Consider the following 24,657-nt stretch of genomic DNA (forward strand, 5'->3'; position numbering starts at 1 on the left):
ATTATTTGTGTAAAAGTTATGTGCATAAGTACTAGATCACACTTTATGATTGATCGTCACTATTTCCTTCTAAAACTTTCTCATCCATATGATTGATCATAAAGTATGATCTATTATATATATACTAGTTTTTTTCCTTATTTTACATAGAAAATTGAATTTCAAATTGTACACCTTATTTTCTATTATATTTTAATTTCTATGCCAGTTTTCTTAACATAGTCAATAATTATTTACAACATTAAAAAATATTTCCATCAATATTTTTTGTCATTAAATCTTAGATTTGACATTTTACATATAAGATTCGTTATTATTATTGTTATTCTATTAATTATGTTTTATCTATTCCCCATGACTTTAAGCTAAGTTTCAACTGAGAGCATAATTCCCAAACACCTAACGAAGTGATTAGGTCCTTCCCATGCTAAAGTACATATATTGCACCATTGAAGTTGTGTGTCCCCGTCCCCATATCATGGATTTAGAAAGGGAGGCCTTACTAGCAGAGACAACACAAAAAATATCCAATTTATTCATATGGTGATCAACATTATCTTTTTCCAAATGATGATAACAATATCATAAAAAAACTTTACATTACAAAATTATTCTCAATTGGGTGGAATAGTACCTTGAACCTCAGGAGAAAATAAATCATCCCTTAAAAGATAATATAATGCATTTGTTGCCACCACAAATAGGGTTGGTGCCAAAGAGCATCCTTGTATATTGGATTTGGTGATCTCAAAAGGTGGGGGATCTTATTCCATTTACCTCAACAATTGAAATAATCCCTTTCATTAATCCAAAGACCATTTGGTAGAAGAATGTTGGAGACCCAAAACTTTGGAGCACCATATAGATGAAGCTCTATTTAATTATAACATAAGATTTTTCATAGTTTGGAAGTAACATGCGCACTTTTTGTTATGATGTTTTAGCCCAATTTAGAGCCTCCAAACATGTGATTAGATTACTCTAAATGTATCTTCCCTTTATGAATCCTATTTGAGTAGGGTTTACAATGTTTGGGATGATGTCTTCTAGTCTTAGGGAAAAAAAATTGGCTAAGTTTTTATAAGATGCATTAAAAAATGTGTTGATCTCCAATTCTTGATCAAAGACATATCCCCTTTCTTTGCAATGAGGTTTATCAAACCTAAGTTAATCTCATCTCCCAAATATCACTTATCAATAGCTTGAGAGTAGACCTATAGAAGATCCTCATAAATCCATTTCATGTTTTCCTTACTCAACATGCATACCATCAAGCCTTGGATATTTCTTGTCGTGTAGTCTTTGAATGGCCAATTTAATTTATTTCTTAAAGATGAGATGGTTAAGAATATCTACATCTTCTTTACTAACCTTTACGTGGATAATAGAATTGATATCATCTCTAGTTTTTTTCATTTCCACACTCTTATCTTTAGAAGGGAATATATTAGAATAAAAGTTAACAAAAGTTTGAAGTATCTCCTCTTGAGATTTAATAATGTTACCATCCTCACATGAAGGATCAATCCTTTTCCTGGTTTCTTTTTGTTTATTGATTTGAAAAAGATATCTTGAGCCTTTTCCCCCATGGCTAAACCACATAATTCTGACTTTGGTCTTTGCTCCTTAAATCTTTAGATTTTGGATCTTTCTTGATTTATTTCTAGCATGGGTCACAGTTTCTACATATACCATATCACTAAGTTGTTTTGAATGATCTATTTCACCATTAAGACTTTATTGTACAATTCTAATTCCCTTCTCCTTCCATCTTTACATTTATTTTCCCTTTTTACTTGGGATAGGTTTTGCCAACTTTTAATGTCTTGAACCCATATAATTTATGAAACAAGCATCCATATGAGGTCCCAAATTAAATAGTTTGATAATCTTCACTGTAAAAATGACATCTTCATCTCTCATCAACCTAGTTTCAAGGACAAAACACTCACCTCTTTTGTAATTACAAAGTCTTTCACCAAGAGAAAAGATAGAAGTTATAATGGGATGATGATCATAAAGTGTGTAGGAGATGAATATGAAACTATATCCTTTTGGATCTTTTTTGAATAAGAAGTATTCTTTGTTCACATAAAATTTGTTAAGCCTAGAATAGATTCTTCTACCTCCTTATCGAAAGTCAGATCAGGTGTGTCGTATATCATTATGTGAAGACTTGTTCCCTTCTAGAGGGTCAAATAATTTGTGTTTACATTAAAAAATTTACAAGAAAAATATTTCATATAATTTCCATTCAAACTTCAATCGCCACGTTTTATTTAAAGATATATCAATCTTATCGTAGTCTCCACACATGTTCCATGAAATGCTTTTTTAGTTGGAATAACCACTTCCAAATGGAAATCCACTCCCTATAATCCTTAGATTAATAGATGTTGTGGAAGCCAACTTCCCTCATCAACTTGACAAATAACCCACACAATCCTATTACATGGAGAGTATCCCTAGCTAGTAACAAATCTATACCAACCAAGGCTAATCAAGATAGATTCACCGTCTTTGCCTCTTAAATGTTTGGTATTGAAATTCCTCAACATATTTCCAAATACACTTTAAAGTTATGTCAGGGGTAAAATCGTCTACCTTAACCTCTTGCAAAAATAAGATATCAATATGTTTATTCATAAGAAATAATCTTTTTATGACATATTTCCTATCGAGTGAATCCAACCCCCTTACATTCCAAGATGTGCAATTAAATTCCATCTAAACTTATTTATTAGGGGTTTGTATCCATGAGAGCTTTAAAGCTCTTGTAACACTTTGGAAGTTGTTATTCGGGTTTCTTGTGGGGTAGTTTAAATCTCCTAAGACTAGGAGGTCTCTCCCTCCTTTTCTTTCTATATCCATTCCCTTCTATTACTTGTTCTACTCTATTATTTCTTCCCCTTCTCTTTTTAGGTTGAGCATTGAAAACAAAAATTGAATAATCTACAATTGTTATTTTTAAATAGTATTGGAAGGAAGGATCAACATGCCCATCCTTATTTTCCCCACCTTTTGATTTATCCTGCTCATTAGAATTTGATGACACATCAGGAGGATCAATTCCATCTGATGGGGTGACATTACGAGGGATACATGCCTTCTTTTTATGAATAAGATTGATGAACTCTAGGAGGTGGTGGTGAAGGAGGACATTTGGAATGCCAAAAAAAGAAGTTACTAAGTTTACTGTCATCACCATATGCTTTTTTAAGAGCATCAAGTCCTTCGACAAATCCATTTGAGATGGCTTTCTTGCTCCTACTCTCATGCCCCCTCCTAGAGCCCTTATTCACCTCCACACTAGGGTGATTCTTTCCCTCCACGGTCTCACCTTTTTCCAAGTGACCCAAGGAGGTACATTTATGATTCATGTATTTATTTAAAAAATTGTTTTGGATTCTTCCATTATTTATGTTAGACCCAGAGACTCTCCTAATTTTCTCTAGAGCATGTTGCTGGGCATTCTAAGTTTTATGTTTAGGTTTGGTTTGGTTGGAATCCATACCAAAATCCAAAGACTCGATATTGGAAAAAATTGTAAGAGCGTCACTGACATCAACAAAAGAAGAAGATGAAGGAGTAACATTATATTAGAACTTACTCTTTAAGGCATTAAAAAAAGTAGTCAAATCTTTAGATGAAGGAGGTGGCAAGATTGACAATGAAGCAACTTGTTTCAAAGTAGATCCCTTAACTAGTTGTGAGGAGGCTTTGGTGGAAGGGACAAAGGAGACTTGTTTATCCCCAACACAAAGATGATTTTTAAGGAAAGGGCAATTCTGTTTGATGTGGGCTTCTTTCTTACATAGGAAGCAAATGTTCATACCTCCAAGGAATGCAAAAGGCATTTACATATATGCTCATCAATGTCAAATGTGATGGCTTTTGGAAGGTACAAGCTCATATTAGAAACAAGAGTCATGGCATCAAGGGTAATAGAGTATCTATTTTACCCACCCTAATGACATTCTCATTAGGTTCCAAAGCCTATGGGATCAAGTTCCACAAAAGTGGCAGAAGGTACTTAATTTCAAGTGCCCTTGAAAAAACCCTGAAGACACTTTTAAATCAAATAAATCAAACAAATTCAAGCTGTAATTAATAATAATAATTATAATTTATTAAGTGCGATCACGAATAGATTCGAACCCAAGACCTCTTCAATAAGAGGCTCACAATTTACCATTGTGTTGTAGGCTTTTGCCTAGATAGATAAGCTCACAATTTTCAATAAAAGTCAAATTCAACATAAATTATTTCATTTTGAATTTCATTAATGTCCACTATACAAATTTAGATAAAATAAAATTATTAGTTTGTTGCAACATTTCTATCCATTAATTTTTATCTATTTATATTCAATCAATTAGATAAAATTATACAAGACTAAACTTCTAATAAATTATTAAAAGGAAAAAAAATATACAACTATTTTAAAAACTCATATACATATATAACTTGACAAATTCAAAATCAATCAACATTAAAACTTATTTTTTTTGTTTTTTGTTTTTTAAATAATAGATTTACAATTATTATTTATATATTTTAAGTCTAAAATCATATATCAAAAGTTTTGATTTTTTAAATAATTATAAAAAATTATACAAAGTAATTATTGAAATACCTATTCATCATTTCAAATTATTTATTGACAAATTGTTTGTTATAACATTTTTATCAATAACAAGAATAAATCGTAATAGATTGATTTTTTAAATAATTATAAATAATTATACAAAGTAATCATTATTGAAATATCTATTTATCATTTCAAAATTATTGATTGATAAATTGTTTTTTATAATATTTTTACAATAATACGAATAAATTGAAAGAGAGCTTTGGTGAAATGGAGAGTAAAATTTATTATTATTATTATTATTTATGAAAACAGATTATAAGTGAATGAGGGTTGATCCGCGTCTGGGAAAAAAGAGCAAAAAAAATTTGCTCTCCAAACCTGTATTCATGGTTACATATGTTCCTGCTATTCACCAATCATAAACGGGAATCCCCCTCCGATTTGACAATAGATTTTTTTACGCAGATATTTTTCCCGGCGATGAAAAGATTTCATCGGTGAATTTTTCAGGGCGAGGCATCATTGGCTAATTGAATAATCGAATTTGAGGGAAGTTTTCCCGCCAAATTGTCTGTCTCTGTTTTATCCTGCCGCGGGTAAGTTGCAGTGCGCCTTTACGACGTAGCAATGGCAGAAAGGGATTCATCTGTGCATACGCCATCATCACACGCCACCAAACAGAAATCCCACCAGTCGTCAAGCGCTCGCAAGTCGGGGCCATTCACTCCAGAGCCACTTCCTTCACGAGGGCAATTGACAAAGCGTCTGTTATTTGCCGGAGCAGATGGAGGAGGAAATGAGAAAGCAGCGCCAGCAGAAGATGATGTCAAAACGCCATTGTACGAGTCACCAACCAAAAAGCCTAAGTCCCACCCTTGCACGGACAATGAGAATGAAGAGAAAAGCCCCATTCCCATGTCTAAAAGGGTGCTTGATTTTGGAAGTGCCGTTAAATCTATCAGACGGTCTTCTCGCTTGCAGAAGCCTGACGAAGTGGAGGCTCCCTCTTCGCCTCATCCCACCGAGCCTATCAAATCTTCCATAAGAGGCTCCGCCAAAAAACCTGCGAAAAGGCAGCCAAAATCCGCTGCTAGAACTCCTGCCCGACAGAAGCCTGGTGAAAAGATTCAACAAAGAGCCAGGCGTTTAAGGTGCGTTGCTCAGAAAACGGAACATGCTGAGAAGGGTAAAAATACAGTTACGAAGAAGGTTTGTAAGGAGTTCAGTAAAGTGGTCTTTGATGGAGTTGAGTTTAGGATAGGGGACTGCGTTTATGTGAAGCGCCTGGATTCGAGCTCTGATTCGGATGAAGCAGAGTGCGAGCATTGCCAAATATGTAACAAGGTTGGAAGAGGAATTATGGTAGAATGTGAGGAGTGTCTGGGTGGTTTCCATCTATCCTGCTTGAAACCTCCCTTGAAGGAGGTTCCCGAGGACAAGTGGTTTTGTCCATATTGCGAGACAAATGAAGGGAACACAATCCAGCGGAGACGCAGAAGAAAGACCAAGAAGACTGCGAGAGAAAAGCTTCTTAATTCTGAGTTGTGGGCTGCTAGGATTGACAGGTATGCTTTAGTTTTCTTTTATATACTGTTGCAGAAATCTCCTTCTACTTTTGTTACTTTCATTTCTAATTTTCTATTATTATGCACTCATGACCCACTCGGGGAGAAGGCGACTTTTAGAAAAACAGGTGGTGCATGCTACAATATTTTAAACATTTCGTTTCAATGACTTTGGTCTTGTCGTATTTCGAAATATCTGCTTGGCTTCTTAGTTTCTTCTGCTATTATTCAATCAGAGATGTTCTATTTAGCACAAGAAACTATTAATTATGCAAGTTGTTGTTAACTAGTCATCAGATTTCGAAGTGTGTTTCTACTACCCCTGATTATGCTAATATCTTAAAATTTGAAGCTACCAAACTCATCAAGGGCTGAGCAAAGTGTATGTGTTCCATTGATAATTCCTCAGTGAAAGAGAAAAATATTTTGATTTAGCGTTCAATTCTGCTGTGTGGATTACATTATTTAAGCACGATTGCTTCTTAATGTTCTGGTTTGAATCTCATTGCAGAGTTTGATTATCTGATTGTTGAAATCATCCCTGCTATGTGAGATTCAGAGAAATATTCAGTGACACCATCATGTCACCTATGTTTTAGTTTACACACAAGTTGGTCGAAATAAGATCACAATCAAACAATTATCTATGGTTATTGAATTGATTTTCATAGTAAGGCACATTAATAAGTTACCAAAACCTGATAAAAAATTCAAACTTCAACCCAACCCAAGATTCAAACACTTGATTCTTGATATCCTAGGAAAAGCTGACATATGTTCATGTACTCCAAAAGAATGTATCTTGTTGCAACCAAGTTGTCATCTCGCTAGTCTCTAGTGCTGCATTAAATGTGTGATTCAGAAATAATTCAATAAATGAAATGAAATACAAATGCAAGCAATTTTAAAAAGCAGAACTTTTGTTTGAATTGCTGCAGCAGAGAGATTGCACTTTCATGTCCTAAAACGTCCCTAGTATGTTTGAAAAAGGAAAGTCAAAAACAAGAAATCTAGGATAAAATATCAATTAAGCCATTGAATCTAATTCAATATGAAAAAAATGTCATAAAAGTCAAGCAATGGCTCTGTCATATACTCCTTAAGCTCCAGCCGAGAGTTTTGTTTTTGTGTATGGCAAAATCCTTCATGCTACCTGTCAAGAAAGATAGAATGTGGAGGAGAAAATTTGCAGGGCATCTTCTATAACGTGTTCAAACTACATCCTGCAATTTCAATGAACACTACTTGTATTCAAACGTTCAGATTCAAATTGACAGAATCTACTTAAAAATGCTTTCCCAGTATTCCAGTTCCATTAATATTTTCAATTGCAGCAGCTGCAGCTGCAGCTTTTTCCAGTTCAAAATTCACAAACCCATGGCCCTTGGTTTTACCATCGTCCATAACCCTTTTACATGCTAATATTTCTTTCAGTAAAGTTTCAACTGCACAATTATGAGGCTCTTTTCTTGCATACCAGTGCTATGATGCATTAGGCAGAGGGGGAAAATTAGTCCTTGGGATTGGACAACTGTATATTAAATATTATTGGTATTAAGCAGGATGATGGATATTGGTGGAAAGGAAAATTGCCTTATTTTTTCATGTTCATCCTAGATAGTTTTTTCATCCGGATGAAATTCCATGTCTTGATCAACAACAACATTACATACTACATGCTGTTTATAGGGAATACAGAGCCAACCGCAAGTATGCAGAGGCTGGAAGGAAGATAACAGAACTAACTAAAGTTAAAACATTCAATTGATAGGAAAGATTCATGCATCGCTGAGTAATTTCAAAAAGAATTCTGAACTTGCAATTCATGTTTTTTTGTTCTATGTAAGACATGAGACAAGAAATGTAATAGTCAAGTATCACACATGGTACAACACATAAAAAGTCATGTTTAGTAAGACATGACAGTGAAAGTGCAATGAGGGAAACAAAGAAGGCACAACGTATGAGGGTTGTTAATAACAAACTAAATGTTATAATGATGGTATATTCTTCTTCAAAAGAGATGATTCAATGAAGATTTACAGTCATAAAGGATTTAAAACAGGGGGAACATCTTCTGTGCCAGAATCAAAATGTGAGCTTGCAAACAAAATTCTAACTTCCCTTGAAATAAATTGGTTAATGGCAATTTTATCAGTTGTTGCAGTTGTTGTAGTTACAACTCTCATGGTAGATGTGTATGTGACGGTAGGTGGCTTGATGGTCCGTTGTTGTGTGGCTAAGAATACTTAGAGCCTCTGCTGGATGAACCATGAACCAGTTCCACCCAACCACCGATGGCAAATATCTGCCTCAAAACCAGCATTCTCAATGACCTTTGTAATGCCTCCTCCTTGCAAGAAGTAATAAGAAAATTTATTGTAGTCACAATGCATATGGCCAATAATTGTATTTCACTGCATATAAAACTGTTAGCATATTAAGGGAATATAACTCTTTATTTATAAAACATATATGATGAAGCCAAACCAGCAAACATAATATAACAATTGTATTTCAGTGCATAAAACTGTTAGCATATGAAGGGGATATAACTCTTCATTTATAAAGCATAAATGATGAAACTGAATTGGCAAAGATGGAATATACCATAGAATATGTTTACTTAGAGACTCAACATAAAGAACATTCACGGCGATCCTTTAAATACAATAATCCATCATTGTGAAGACAAATGCCTAAGGACTGATCTTTACTGAAGACCCAAACCTTTAAAATTTTTAAAATTTCAAGTTAATTATAGGCACACATTAATACGTACCAAATATTTTTAAATTTGTTCTTTTATTCCAAACTCTGAACCTAAAAAAAATCAAAATTTCAAGTTAATTATAGGCACATATTAATAGATACAAAATATAGTTAAATTTATTCTTTTATTCCAAATTATTTATGTGTGTCAAAGGAGACCACGCTTAAGCAAAAACATTTGTAGATTTGTGAAATCATAACAAAGGAAGAAGTTCCGCAAGGAAGAAAGAAAGGAGTGAATGCAAAGTAAAACATGCACTCATCAAGAAAGAATGAATTGGTCTAAATTTTAAGGAGCACATGGTTAGGCACGTGCCTGAACAAAGCCAAATAATTCTCAAAAATATTAGATAAAAACCCCAGGCATGTGCATGTGAGGATAGGTGCACTTCTATATAGAAATGCAAATGTTGAAGAAACTAATTCAAATTTCTACACTTTCCAATATGAATAAGTGTCTTACTTACATTATTGTTGACTGGAACAAAGCAAATCATCCATTCAACATTTTTCCAATTTTTCAGATCCGTGAAAAAATGTAGTTGAGGTAAATATACAGAATCATTGAAGTGGTTTAGAGTCACCTACCCCTAAGTCTAGTTTTAGCCTGCACTAAAAATAGCTTATCAGTTTCGAAGATCAGCGTATTCTGTAGTTGGAACTGTTTAAGGCCTATGCTATTTGTAGCAGTTCCTATTTTTAGAGCAAAGAGCCCTTGCTAGTTTTACATTGTGCTCTTTTTAGCATTTTCTATTTATAGTCAAGAGTTATTCAGAAAGTGTTTATGCAATAATTTGTGAGATGGATTCAATAATCAAAAGAGGTACTGCTCTTACAGTCTCCTAACCATTCTTGGCAAGACCACTCTTGGTAAATTTCAGCAGGGATGAGATCTGGATTATGTGAAGGATGAGATTTGGGATCAAAGCACATAAATGTGCTTTTATTGCATCCTCAGGTTCTTTGGAAAAGCTTTCCATATCATAATACCGTATAAGAAACTACGCTGCTATCTTGGTAGGTGTTATGGCAGATTAGGATGAAAGTACATGGATGTGCTTTTGCTGCATCCTCTGTTATTGTGAAAAAGCTTTCCACATCATCCTACTGTATAAGAAACTATGCTGCTATCTTGGTAGGCATTATGGCTGGCAAGATCATGTACACATGTTCAGCATCAAAACTAGGCATTTCACTCAATCTATTTTCTCAACAATACAATATCCAGTAACTTTGTTCAGATTGATTACCCGGTCAATTTCCTATTTATAGTCTAGAGTCATTCAGAAATAGTTTATGCAAAAAATTGTGAGATTGATTTTTAATAATCAGAAGAAGTACTGTTCTTGCAGTCTCCTAGCCGTCCTTGGCAAGAGCACTCTCGGTACAAGACAGTTCAGCAGGGATGTGTCTGGCCTATGTGAAGTATCAGATTAGGATGAAAGCGCATGGATGTACTTTTGTTGCATCCTCTGGTATTATGAAAAAGCTTTCCACATCATTATCTTGGTAGGTATTATGGTTGGCAAGATCATGGACACCATATGCTCAGCATTAAAACTAGGCTTGTACACATTCTGTTTTCTTAACAATACAATATCTAATAACTTTGTTCAGATTCATTACCCAGTCATTATAGCATCTGAGCAAACAATTCAGTTGCAATGAGCCTGATTGATTTCAAGGACATTTTTTGGACAGTTTGAGAGACAATGGTTAAGATTTGTGATTCTAGCAACAAATATCTGGGAAAAGACTCTTCAGTTTCACAATTTTGATGAGTTATAAGAATGATCTTTAATGTCAGAATTGGACAATATAGAGAGTAATTGAGAAAGAGTAGGCATCTCCTTGAACAGAGTATGTTGTGTAAAACTGTGTCCTTAAATAGTCACGTTATAAAAAGTGTGAGAAAATGCCATCTAGTTCTTCCTTCAGGATATTTAACCAGGGATGCTTGAAAATTTCTGTCTGTCTTGCAACTTTGTCATGAAGTTCCAGCGATTAAAAGATTTGTGTGCATTGCTAAGTCTGATAATGTTCACAGTGATAAGTATTATGCCAGTACACTCTGTCGATTTATTTTGTGAGCAATGCATTGAACAAAGGAGGCTACCTCTGGTCATTGGGGTTCGGTGCATTTTACTTCTCTTTCTCCCTCTTCTGTGGTTGTTTGGGTCCCTTCCCATGTTTGTTTCCTGTTGCTTTATGGTGGGTGTACATTATTTCTTTTATAATGCATCTCATTTCACCCAAACACCTACTCTAAATGGCAGAGCAGATGATGTCATAGAACAATGCTCTTCTCCAACTCCTTCCTTCAAAACCTTTTTAAAGTCAGTAGGTTACTACAGCCATGCAAGTCTTCTGATAATGTTCACAGTGATAAGTATTTTGCCAGCACACTCTGTCAATTTATTTTGTGGGCAATGCGTTGAGCAAAGGAGGCTACCTCTGGTCATTGGGGTTCGGGGCATTGTACTTATCTTTCTCCCTCTTCTGTGGTTATTTGGGCCCCTTCCCATGTTTGTTTCCTGTTGCTCTATGGTGGGTATATTTTATTTCTTTGATACTGCATCCCATTTCACCCAAACATCTTCTCTAAATGGCAGAGCAGATGATGTCATAGAACAATGCTCTTCTCCAACACCTTCCTCCCACCACCTGCAAACAAAATGGTTAAGATTAACAGAAGGAAATCAGTTTGAAATTACCTATGAGTAGCTATAGATGCAGGAGAGAAGATGATAAGCAGAGGGATAACTTTGTTACAAATGATTCACAACCGCGAGTTCATTTAGAGAGTGAAGATTCTTGTTTATGCTGGTTTCACGAATAGCCCAAGAAGAGGCTATTCTTGCCTGGGAATTCTGCCTTTTCGGATTCTCTATTTGGCAGTTTACAGATTGGGGTATGTTTTGTTTTTAATTTTATACGAGTTTGGGGTTTATCTTATATAATTTCTGGTATGAATCTCAGACTATGCACACAAAATTTCTCTATTTCTGATGTTCTACTTGCTTTTCTTTTTCCCCTTCTTGCTTGGAGTTGATTCAATCTGGCTCTTTTTCTTTTTCCTCTTTGTGTATTTTCTTTACTGCTATTGTCGCATCATTTATAACTTTCAATTCATCCATTGTCCTATAGAAGAATAACTCCACCAATTTTATGTGACAGTGACAATCATCAATTATATATTGTTCATAACTTCATTTCTACATATTTATGGTGATTCTAACCATTGGCTTATCAGTTATATTAAAGGTATGGTCTTGGAATGAAATTTCTAATAATAAAGAGTATGTCTAGGCCAGAGATATACTAATAATATTGCTTTTGAACATCCAATTGTTTTAATATTCACAAAATCATTACAAACACATATCCTATATAAAATTTGAGAATTCATTGAAAAATACCAATTAGAAAGTTGAAAAGTTATTCAAATATTCAATTGATAACCTGTAACTATATATAAGCTACATTTTTCTGCACAACTTTTTTATTTTTTCAAAAAACTCTTAAAATAATCTTCCCACGCACATGCAATATTTGGGTCAAATCACTTCTCACAGATACGAGGGTTTTAGTCCCAAATTCCAATCCAAAAATAAAAAAGGCTTTTATCCTCTGATTAGAAGGTGAACGCCATATTCTCAATCTTCAAGAAAGTTGTTTTTTGACAACATACAAGAGAGAATTTTCTTCAAGCCCAACTTCTTTTATAATCCTTTGCTTTTTATTTTTAGCTTTCAAGAAGTCTCTAGAAATTCTTTTTGATTGTATTTTAATATTTCAATTTGTCTGTCTTGGTGACACTTTTGATATCATCTTTATAAAATATCACTTTTGTTATATTCTAATTTAATAATAAATATAACTTGCCTTTTATAATATTATAGTTACTTTTTTGGCAACTTCTAATTAAATTATTTTCCTTAATTTGAAAAGGGGACATGACATATCTTTTTAGGATCAACTGCTTGCAATTTTCTATAGCAATCCATCTTGATTCTAAATTCTGTTCTCCTTTCTCAAATCCTTTTTTCACTTCTCTTCTCTTCCTACCCTTGTTCTCTCATTTTTTTTGCTTCTCTTTAACCAAACCACAGCAAAGTTTTGGTGTTTTCCTTATAAATTAATATTATTAACATTATTCATATTTAATAATAATGTATTTAACCATTAAATGGTTTAACAAACCTCTAAATGTCCCTGTCTTTCATTTAGTAATTGCTTCCGCAAGGACCAGCTTTCTCCTAAACAAAGACATTATCAATGCACCATGGACTAGCTATGAACACTCCAAATGCAGTAGCTTATAGCATGGATGTGTTTCACACATACTTCTCTGTTTTCAAAAGGTTTATTTAGATATAGTTTTCCTTAAATGAAAACCGTCCTTTATAAACTCATAAATATGTACCTGTATAAAAGTATTTCTAGACAGAATCTGTTATGGGACACTATAAAGGAAATAAACATTCTGAATGCATCCCTTCCTATCTGTAAGATATAGAGTAGATTATATTCCTGGCATGTTATTACTAATCCTATTACAAAAATACAGAAGGGTTGCAACTTATTATCACTTGGCATGAATTATGCATATTGTAACAGTTGTTTGTGCAGGAGTTGATCTTCTCACAATTTTTTGTATAGGTTATGGAAGGAACCAGGTGGTTCATACCAGTTTACAGGATGCTGGTTTATTATACCTGAAGAGACAACTATTGGAAGACAACCTCATAACCTTAAGAGGGAGCTTTTTCAAACTAATCATTTTGATGACAATGAGGTACGCTAGATGTTGCTGAACTTTCTATGCTCCAGCAAGGGGAACTACAGGTTTTAGATACCCATTATACATTATTTTATCAAAAACAATCAAGTTATTTATTCATTTTTCACATATTAGCTGGAGCTTTAAGGATAAGCCTTACCTGTTCAATCCAGGATGTACATTCACATTCTACTATTTTAAAATTTTATGACATGATATTTGTACTTGAGTTTTTTGTAACAAAGAATAAGCTCAGGTTAAAGTTGCATCACTATACTTATGATTATTATCTACATTTTAAAAACTAGAGATTATAATGACAAAGTTATTCAAGTGTTACCATTTACTTTTGTAGCCTGCAGACATAAAGTAATGTTCCTGGAAAAGTATTTTGTATGGCACTGAGTCAAATGGTGGGTTTGTGAGATCAAAAACTATTTGGCCTGTGAATGCACCGTTCTGGATGGTTGCAATGTGGCTAAAATGCTCACGCTAAAAGTGAAAGTTGATGAAATCGTGTACAGAGAAAAACACAAATGAAGCCAAAATGTATAAATCACAAAAAAAATAAAGATGTTGGGCAAAGAGTTGGACTACAGCAAATTTGCTTTCAATTGAACAGACTTAGATTGTATAATTACTAGTCGAAAATTAAGAATTACTTGAACCTCCAACCCATTTTCCAGTGAAATGCTTCATTTATTGCGCCCAGTATTGAATTAGTAACAGGATAGCTACAATTCCTTCATTGTTGGTGTTGATGCTATTACATAGCATACAAAATTGTGCCAATACCATCTTGTGATTGATCAAATTGCTGTCCTGAAGGGACATCTAAGAGGAAGTGCTTTGATGCTGATATATCACAGATTTGTTTCTTTAATATGAGTAGAACATACTATATAAAAGATTCTCACATGGAGGTAAATTTTGCTCTTTCAGTTCTTCTCAGATGTAGCATGTTAATTTTTAAAACTTCCAAGATTAGTAGGTTCCTCTGGATAAATTCAACATTGCAAGTATCAACTGGAAACTAAATGAAAACCATCATATGATCATTTTTGAGCAGTATCATACTTATCTACAAAAAATATAATTTTCTGAAAAGCCAGGGAAAACCAGCGAAATTTGTAGACCATCCACAAGATCAACCTTCCAGTGGGATTGTGACATGAAAAGGACAAAAGTCAGCAGTGAACCATGATCGAGAGAAGAAATGTTTGTGGTAGTATTTTTTGGACATACAATCTTGCTTACCTAAAATCTGAGCAGAATTTGATTTTCCTTTATTAAGTAATAAACAGCCAAGAAACCACCAGTGAAGGTCATCTGGCTTATGCATCCTGCTAAACTACTATGCCATCACTCACCAAACTTTTGTGCAACGTTCAACCTTAAAAAAATACCTTTGGCTTTGTCTATAATTCAGTCTTATTAAATTTTCTGATCCAGTAGTTTCAACTTTTCAAGTTTAAACTAAAGCCTGGATAATATTGATAGACAACTCATTGAAGAAACTGTCAATACTAAAATCATTGAAGATATCTCTTTTTGAAATAAGCATATTTTATTAAGATATCAATAGATCAGTAGACAAGTTTTCTAGAGCATTGAGCAGTGCAAACAAAGTGGAACAATGTTCAGTAACACTAGCTGGTCCAGCAGTGAGCAAACACAGCAGATAGAACTGAACAGAGATTTATATCAACATAAACGCATTAGCCACATTACATTGAATAGAAGCAAAAATGTGGAGAAACTATCAATGAGTTGTGGCATATGGACGTGCCATTTAAAGCCTTCCACAACAGGCCACTCAGTAGAAGGCCTTTACAAGAATCACAACCAATCAATCTGTTAACAGTATTTTGGATGTCTGTTGTAGCTCTTTATCGAGGGTGGTGCTAAGGGAGACCATCACGTGTTCTGTCAGCAAGAGAAAACAATTGAGCATCATGGTGGTCCTGTTTGGCCTCAAGAGTGAACAGGATTAGCGAGTAACAGCTTGTCAGCCACGTTGTCTTGCATTATGTCACCACAAAATGTAGGTAACAGTACAAAACTTTTTTAACTTAGTTTTGCATTTCTCTGAGTTTAGTTCATTATGTATTTGGTTAGTATTGATCAATCAATCAATTTCAATTTATATAATGAATCCTTTTACTGAAAGCTTTCGTCAAGTCTTTTTAGTTTCTCTATTTTTTGAGCCTATGTTTGATTTTTGAAGCCTTCAACGTCCTTTTTCTCGTTTTTGAGTGTGTTTTTGTTGGCTTTGGGCCTTTTGGTTTTACTCAAATCATTGTTTTCGGTTTTCCCTTCAATTTGTTCTATCTTAGGGCTTAATTGGAGTTGGCAATCAAAATATTTGACTATTTTAGTGCCCAAAAAGTAGAATTTTTTGGTGCAACTGCACAAATTAAAAATATCATGTTATATTTTTAAGTTGACATTCACTTTTTTGAAAAATATAACATAAATTCACTTTATATTATGTTTTAAAGTTATTTTATCATTTCAATTTTTCACTTAAAGTAACTATAGTGCAGTTTATGTTATATTTTTAAGTTGAGCTGCTTTTTAATTTTTCACTTAAGTGACTATATAACTATATAGCCTAATTTAATTGTTTAGTTTTAAATTAAAACATCTTGATAAATATTACTTGTTAAGATAATATTTCCATATACTATATGAACTATATAGTGTAAATATTATTTATGACCCATTTAAGTATATTTATTCAAAAATTAAATTGACATATTCTTAATTCATCATTTAAGTTGTGCAAATATGTCTACAAGCACATTTTAAATTCAGAATATCCAATTGCACCTAAAAGGTGGTTCGAATAGAAATGTCATGTAAAAACACAAAAAACATGTAATTATATATGTTTTAAAATGTGCAATAGCATCTAAAAGGTGCATTTTGCCTATAGACACATTTTTGTGCTAAATTCAAAACATGCAATTGCACATAAAAGGTGCATTTTCACTTATGGCTCTCATTGCTTACATGCAACACCTAAAAGGTACATTTGCCTTTAGGTCATTTTTTTGGAGTTTTAAAAATATGTATATGCACCAAAAAGGTGTGTTTTTGACTAGGAGGCCAAATTTGAAGTTTTTAAAACATGCAAATGCATCTAAAAGGTGCAATTTGCATTCAAGAGCATGCATTTGTTTTCCAAAAGCCCGTTTTTGAAGATTGAAGGCAAAACTTCATGCATATGCCGTCCAAGAAACTCAAATGCTTAGATTTGATCATGGAATGACTTGAAAATCCCAAGAGGAGAGGTGCTTTTGCATTTCTTGGCATTTCTATGCCATGGACGTTTGATTTCATGCCAAAATTGTTCTTTTTATACCGATTTGCAGTCATGTTTTTAACAAAAAATGCTCATTTTCATGGTATTACCGATCACATTTTGGTCCATGAAGGAGTCAATTTGGGGTTTTTGAGCCATGTGATTGTTCTTGGGATCACGTTTTTGCCTTTTATTTACCCAAAACGATTCATTTGGGGGAGTTTTGAAACACATTTTTTTGCCAAAAATGCCCCATAATCTTACATTTATTAAAAACGTTGGAGTTGAGAGGGATATTAGGGCACGTTTTGGGCATTCTCATCCAAAAATGCCTCATTGGATGCTCATTTCGAATTCATCATTGCAAGGTTGAAGAGGTCCAAATTTGTTTTGAGAATTTGTCAAAGTTGGAACTTCATTCCCTTCATATTTGGCATATTAATCTTCAAGTAAGTGGACATTTTCCATTTTGCTAATTAATTCATGCTTATCTTGCTGATTTAATGCATATTTTAGCTTGATATTTCACATTTGTTGATATAGATGCCATGAAAAGTGTATTTCCTCTTTAAAAATGATGAAAAGTCTCATTTTCATACTTTTGATTTTTTCCCAAATTCCAAATTCGAGTTTGCATGTTGAGTTATCTTGCTTATTGACATGTTTGAAGGTAGGTGTTTCTTTTGTGCTTGTTTTCGTTGTTTGCTTGTTTGTTTTCTTATTTTTCTTCATTTGGAAGAAGTTGCAAGTTCTTTCCCAAGAACTTGAGCACGTTTCACTTTACTCAATCTTCCATCAATGAATGCAAGTGCATCTTGTCATTTTACCTCCATCACTACATGCCAAGGCGCATTGCATCCATTCCTTTCATATGCAATTAGACTTCATGAGCAATTACATGTAATTCCCCCATTTCATGTCACAATACATTGCATCTCATCTTTTGCATGCAAATACATGTAAACTCACCTTCCATCCGCATTTTCATGCAATCTCACTTTTCATTCCCAATTGCATGTCACATATACATGCAATTCACTTTTCGTGCAATGGCATCTTGAAATCTCGTTTTTGACTTAAAGTCACTTTTTAGAAGTCAAAATTTTTCATTTGCATGCATTCCCATGCATTCCACTTTCATGTTTTAAAGCATATTCATAAACGCTCACTTCCACCTCATATTTTCATCCCCTCATGCTATACTCCAGCCTTCACATATGCATGTTGTTTCTTTTCAAGATCATCATATTAGATCTTCGAAGTGTCTAATCCATACTTCGAAGCTTTGTTGTTGATAAAGAATCAATGCTTTTATGGAAGCAATATCTTCTGATGATGTGTTCACATTTTGAAATTTTTATGTTGCAGCACAAGCTCAAGGGATGCCCTCATCTGCAAGATCGAAAGGCAAAATGAAATATCAATATGATAAAGAGTTGGCTCATGCAACTCCATCCCAAGTCAGTGTTGGCCATTTTTGCCCCCTATTCAGCCCATCATTGCTAATTGATCTGAGAGATCTTCAATGTGCTGGGTTCTTTGATGTGGGTTAACACGCTTTTTGGTTGGGTTAACGTCTCGTGTTAACTCAGTCTCTTCATGAGCCGAGTTGGTTAGGTTCCTTCATGTGCTGCGCTAGTTCAGCTTGTTCATTGACCGAGTTGGCTCAATTTCTTTCACGTGTTGAGTTGCGAGTTAACATGCATTTTTTGCTGGGGTTAACATTTTGCGTTAACCATTTTTGCCATTTCAGAGAATGACTTTGCTACTCTTTCTGAAATCGTGAAATCGTTGCTGCCTCTTCAACTGTGCATTCAAGAAATGTGCTGACCAACAGTTTCATGCCACATGGTGGATCCTTCTTGTGCTAGGATGCTTTTCATCAAACTATTCTCATATTTTTGCATTGCTGCCCTTTGCTCTTGCGAAGATATGATGGTTGTTGGATCTGGAAGCATCTTGGATATTTTTGAGTACATCTTAGTCGTCTGTTGGAGAATGAAGAAGATATGCATCTACGGTTGGGTTTTATTCATCTGTTGAGGAGATTTTTGCAGCATCTTGGCCGTCCATATTTAAATGAAGATCTATATTGATGACTCATCTTATTGGGGCAAATCAGATTTATTCCACACAGGTCAATTCTGAAATTTTCATGGTAGGTTAACTCGCGTGTTATCCCATCCCACATTTTTTGATGGCGGTGCAAATTTATTTGTTGCGGCTATGACATGTTACAAGGACTATTCTTTAATGCTGAATGCCATTCTTTGGCCTTCTTTGTATGACATTTATGCATCTCCATGCCTCATTAATGATTGTAATGATCAAATCTCATGGGATTTGATCTCTTACGGTTGGGTGCATTTGTTTTGCCCTTTTCGTCACTTCACTATAGTAGGTTGATTTCAAGATCAAATTTTACTCTAATATTCATTTATTGCTCATTGCAACTCAACTTCACTTTGGTTGGGGTTCGAACTTAAAGTTAGATCTGAGTTATGCATGAACTCTTTAAAGGGCAGTTGTAAATACTTTTTTTGGGTTCTTCTCTATTTGTATTTTGCAGCAGCATTATGCTTTGCATTTTTGCCTTCCATTACTGAAAAAACTTTGTTCTTACCTAGTTTGGCCATTCTTTAATTTGTGCAAGTTTATTGCGCTATTTTTGAATACTTCTTTTCCATTTTCTCAGATCTACATGTTGTGTCAAGTCTATTAGCGGTTGCTGTATGGTGAAGTATCTTTTCTTTTCAGCACTTCAATTAGTTCCAAACCTACATGTATTTCCTTTGAAGATAGATTAGAGTTCAGTTGGTGTATTTTGGTTGTTTCATTGATGCATAGTGCATTAATAGGCAGAGTTGTAACCATATTTCTATCTTGGTGCATCACCCCCTTTCCCTTTCTGCATTTTAATTTCAGTTTCCTTCTCCCTTTTCCTCTTACGTGGTAGTGTAGGTGCATCTTGATAGTAAGGAAGTCAGCCTTCTCCAGAGATTGCTGAAGAAGTAGTTCCTCAGGGAAGGGTGTAGACTTTTGATGGGGACACAACCCAACAACCAGAATAGACACAATAGAAAGGGGAATTATATTAACTGAGAAAATATGCCAGTACAAACAGTGCAGAGAAAATAAACTTCAAAACATGCCCTGCGGGCTTACAATAGCATAAATCTGGAGAATATTTCTCCTTTTAGCACCTCCTCTCAAGCTCCAATCTGAACTGCTTTTTACAATGCCAAAAATCTCCTTAAATAGACCCCGGAGGGTTAAGGACTAGGAGTACATTCTAGAAAGTGCTAGTAGGCATCCACCGACAAAATAGAAGGTTCCAGAAGCCGCGTTAGAAGTCGGTGCAAATCTAGAAGAATCCAGAAACGGTAGCCGAACTTCCGGGAGGCATAACTTTTGAACCGTAGCTCTGATTGACGAACCGTTTACATTTTCGGAAAGCTCTCGAAGCGCTCTATAGCCCTATGGACAAGCTTCGCTCGTCCCCCATTTTTCGACCCTTTTCGAGGTCATTTAATGCCTCAAACCTGACTTTGAAGCATTCTTAGGAGGTCTCCAAAACCCGAAAAACTGCAATAACTTTCAAACCGTGGGGCCTTTTGACCTGATTCTTTTTTTGGAATGCTCTAAATCTCAATTACCTTCATCTGGCCAAGTCACACCTTCTAGGTCACCAAAATGATGGCCAAATTGCATGCTCCTATTTTTTCGGGATTTTCAAATGCACTGATAGTTGAACTATGGGAGTTGGAACCTTTATTTGAGCCAAATGGGTATCCAAAAATGTAAAGACATAAAACAGAAACTAAGTCTAAGTACATTTTTTTGGGTGACACAGGATTGCCCTTATACCTCTGGATGCTCCTGCATCAGACACCCAGGGTAGATTGAAAAGTGACCCTGTCACTTTATGGATGGTAGAGGAAATCCCAAATGGGAAACCTCAGCTGCTGAAATCCAAGTTGAGTCCTCGATCGGCCGTCCTTTCCATTTTACCAAATACTCTTCATACTGCCTGTTTCTGGTACTCCTACCCACACGTTGATCTAGAATGTCTTCTATCTCCTCCTGCTTAGAAGCAGGAATTGGACATGGCTCTAAAACCAACTCCTCATCAGCACCATCATCATGATACTCTGTCAAATCTGCAATGTTGAAAATGGGAGAAATGTGAATACCATCTGGCAGCTCCACCCGATATGCATTTCTTGAGTTATGTTTCTTCAAAACTTTGCAGGGGCCAAATTTCTTCATTTTCAGCTTGTTGTAAGTACCAACTGGAAATCTTTCTTTTCGTAAGTGCACCATGACAAGATCCCCTACTCGGAATTCCTTATGTCTTCTCCTTGCATCAGCCCTAGCTTTATACTCTTGATTCATCTTGATAATGTGTGCTTGAACCTCCTCATGTAGACGCTTGATGTGTTCAGCAAATTCCTCAGCTTCAGCACTTGTTCTCTCCCCTTGTTCTATCTTCCTCAATTCTGGTGCAGTCCTTGGGCTATTCCCATATACAATTTGAAATGGTGATTTTCCAGTACTCCTATTTACAGAGTTATTATAAGCAAACTCTGCCTGTGGTAGAATCAAATCCCATCCCTTGGGCTTATCTCCAACTAAACATCTCAGCAAATTGCCCAGACTTCTATTTACCACTTCTGTTTGGCCATCAGTCTGTGGGTGATGCGTGGAACTGAATTTCAAGTCTGTTCTCAACTTCTTCCATAATGTCCTCCAGAAATACCCCACAAATTTAGTATCTCGGTCAGAAACTATACTCCTTGGAAGACCATGTAGTCTTACCACCTCTTTGAAAAACAAGTCTGCAATATGGACAGCATCATGAGTTTTGTGGCATGGAATGAAATGTGCCATTTTGGAGAACCTATCAACCACCACGAATACTGAGTCATTACCCCTTTGTGTCCTTGGCAATCCAAGAACAAAATCTATACTTATGTCCTCCCATGGCCTTGATGGAACAGGCAATGGCTGATATAGGCCAGTATTTTGACTAAACCCCTTGGCAACTTGACAAACCTGGCAACTCTGTACAAACTTCTTCACATCCTGTGTAATTTGAGGCCAAAAATAATGTTCTCTAAGAATGGAAATGGTCTTATCCCGACCAAAATGTCCTGCCATCCCTCCACTGTGTTTCTCCTTAATCAGATTTTCCCTCATGGAACTCCTTGGAATGCACAATTGACTGCCTTTGAACAACATGCCATCCTGAATCAAATAGTCTAACCACTTGGTTCTATCTACAGCAACAGGTTCTTTACAAGCTTTCCATGCTTCAGCAAAATCAGGATCCTCGGGGTACAAATTCTTGAGTTCATCAAACCCAACTACTTCAACCTGCATTGTTGTAAGCAACAACTGTCTCCTACTTAATGCATCTGCAACCCTGTTAGATTTTCCACTTCTATGCTTCAACACAAATGTATAACTCTGCAAGAATTCTACCCACTTCATATGCCTCTGATTCAATTTACCTTGGCTATTTAGGTACTGTAATGCCTGATGATCAGTATACAAAACAAATTCCTTTGGCAATAAATAATGCCTCCATTTCTTTAAGGCTTGAACTATCGCATAGAACTCTTGATCATAAACATAATACTTCTTCTTTGCATCATTCAATTTTTCACTAAAATATGCAATAGGCTTACCTTCTTGGCTTAATACAGCCCCAATAGCGCTACCACTAGCATCACAGTCCACCTGGAATACTTTTCTAAAATCTGGAAGTGCCAACACAGGCTGTTCAGTCACCTTCTTCTTCAGCAATTCAAAACTTCTCGCAGCTGCTGCAGTCCATTTGAACTCTTTTCTATCCCCTCTTATTGTATCAGTTAGAGGTGCACATATGCCACTGAAATTCTTAATAAACTTCCTGTAAAAACTAACCAGACCATGAAATGATCTTACCTCAGTAGCAGACCTTGGAGTAGGCCATTCCAAGATGGCTTTTACCTTCTCTGGATCCATTTTGAGACCTTCAGGTGATATAACAAATCCCAAATAGACTAACTCCCTTTTTGCAAAGACACACTTCTTTAGATTAATTAACAGTTTCTCTTCCCTTAGCCTTTCAAGGACACTACGAATATGCAGTAAATGTTCTTCCAAAGTCTTGCTGAAAATTAAAATATCATCCAAATAGACAATAACAAATTTTTCCAAGAACTTTTTAAGTACCTCATTCATGAGCCGCATGAAGGTGCTTGGGGCGTTCGTCAATCCAAAGGGCATGACTAACCACTCATAAAGACCCTCCTTGGTCTTGAAGGCTGTTTTCCACTCATCTCCTTCTCGAATTCGTATCTGATGATAGCCACTCTTCAGATCTATCTTTGTGAAGTACTGAGCTCCACTCAAGCAGTCCATAAGATCATCCATCCTTGGTAAAGGAAATCGGTACTTGATGGTTATCCTATTTATAGCTCGAGAATCTGTACACATCCTCCACTCTCCATCCTTCTTTGGTGCAAGTACTGCAGGTACTGCACATGGACTCAGGCTCTCTCGAATCAAGCCCTTCCTCAACAGCTCCTGAACCTGTCTATTTAGCTCCTCTGTTTCAGTAGGAGTCATCCTGTGAGCAGCCTTGTTAGGCAAACTAGCTCCTGGAATCAGATCTATTTGATGACTGATTTGCCTTACTGGTGGCAATCCATCTGGAACGTTATCAGAGATAATATCTCCAAATTCCCCTAGTAAATCTGAAACTTCAAATGGTATTTCACTACTACCTTCTTTATCTTTCCTAGGAATCAAAGCATAGCATATACGCTGATGTTTCATGCCATCTAAAAACTTCCTTCCATCAACAAGACAAATTCTAGCACTGCTACATACCTTTTCACCTTCCTTTTTCATGGGCTTCAATTTGTGGCGAACTCCATCCTTTGTCAAAGAGTATGTGTTTGCATGTCCATCATGTATTGCATGTCTATCAAACTGCCATGGTCTACCCAACAATAGATGGCAAACATCCATCGAAATAACATCACAGAGAACTTCATCATGGTAACTTCCAATTTTGAATTTTACTAAACATTGTTCACTTACCAGGACCTTATAATCATCTTTTACCCAAGAAATCCGATAGGGCTGGGGATGTTTCTCCCTCTTGAGCTTCAGCTTAGAGACCATCTCTTCGGATACCAAGTTATCAGTGCTACCACCATCAATGATCACATCACAACATTTATCCTCACACTTGCATCTGGTACGGAACAAACTCCTCCGTTGTCCTGGTTCATTTTCACCACTTAGTAGGACTCTTTCGTTTACCAAGGTCTCTCCTCTTTCTGTATCCTCTGAATGTGATGATTGTGCATCCTCATCCACATGAGCAACCCTAGCTTGGCCCTCAACTCTCCTATCTGTCCTTCCTTGTCGTTGAGGGCATTCAAAGGCACGATGACCTTCTTCATTGCAATGGAAACAGGTACCACGGAAGCCTCCTCTTCCTTGTCCACGTCCTCTACCTCTTTCTCTTTGATTTCCAAAATCTTTATCACGGGAGCAGTTGAAACCCTCATTCCTCTGGTTCCTGCTAGTACCCTCATCTTCATTTTTCTTTTGAGTTTCATTGCGGCCTCCAGAGGAT

The 24,657-nt window shown here is 35.6% G+C and overlaps 1 protein-coding gene across 1 annotated transcript in view; it reads left to right on the top strand.

Moving 5' to 3' along the window:
* Window positions 1–4,944: 4,944 nt before the first annotated feature.
* Window positions 4,945–24,657, top strand: part of LOC149569626 (origin of replication complex subunit 1B-like) — a 45,149-nt gene continuing 25,436 nt past the window's right edge. Inside the window, exons 1-2 of the mRNA XM_089822338.1 lie at window positions 4,945–6,159; window positions 13,594–13,729. Coding sequence (XP_089678464.1) covers window positions 5,222–6,159; window positions 13,594–13,729 — 1,074 coding nt within the window. The 5' untranslated portion in view covers window positions 4,945–5,221. The remainder of the gene's footprint in view (window positions 6,160–13,593; window positions 13,730–24,657) is intronic.

Source organism: Cupressus sempervirens, chromosome 3 (assembly GCF_028749045.1).
Source record: "Cupressus sempervirens isolate cs-2001-9-10 chromosome 3, ASM2874904v1, whole genome shotgun sequence".
NCBI lineage: Eukaryota > Viridiplantae > Streptophyta > Pinopsida > Cupressales > Cupressaceae > Cupressus > Cupressus sempervirens.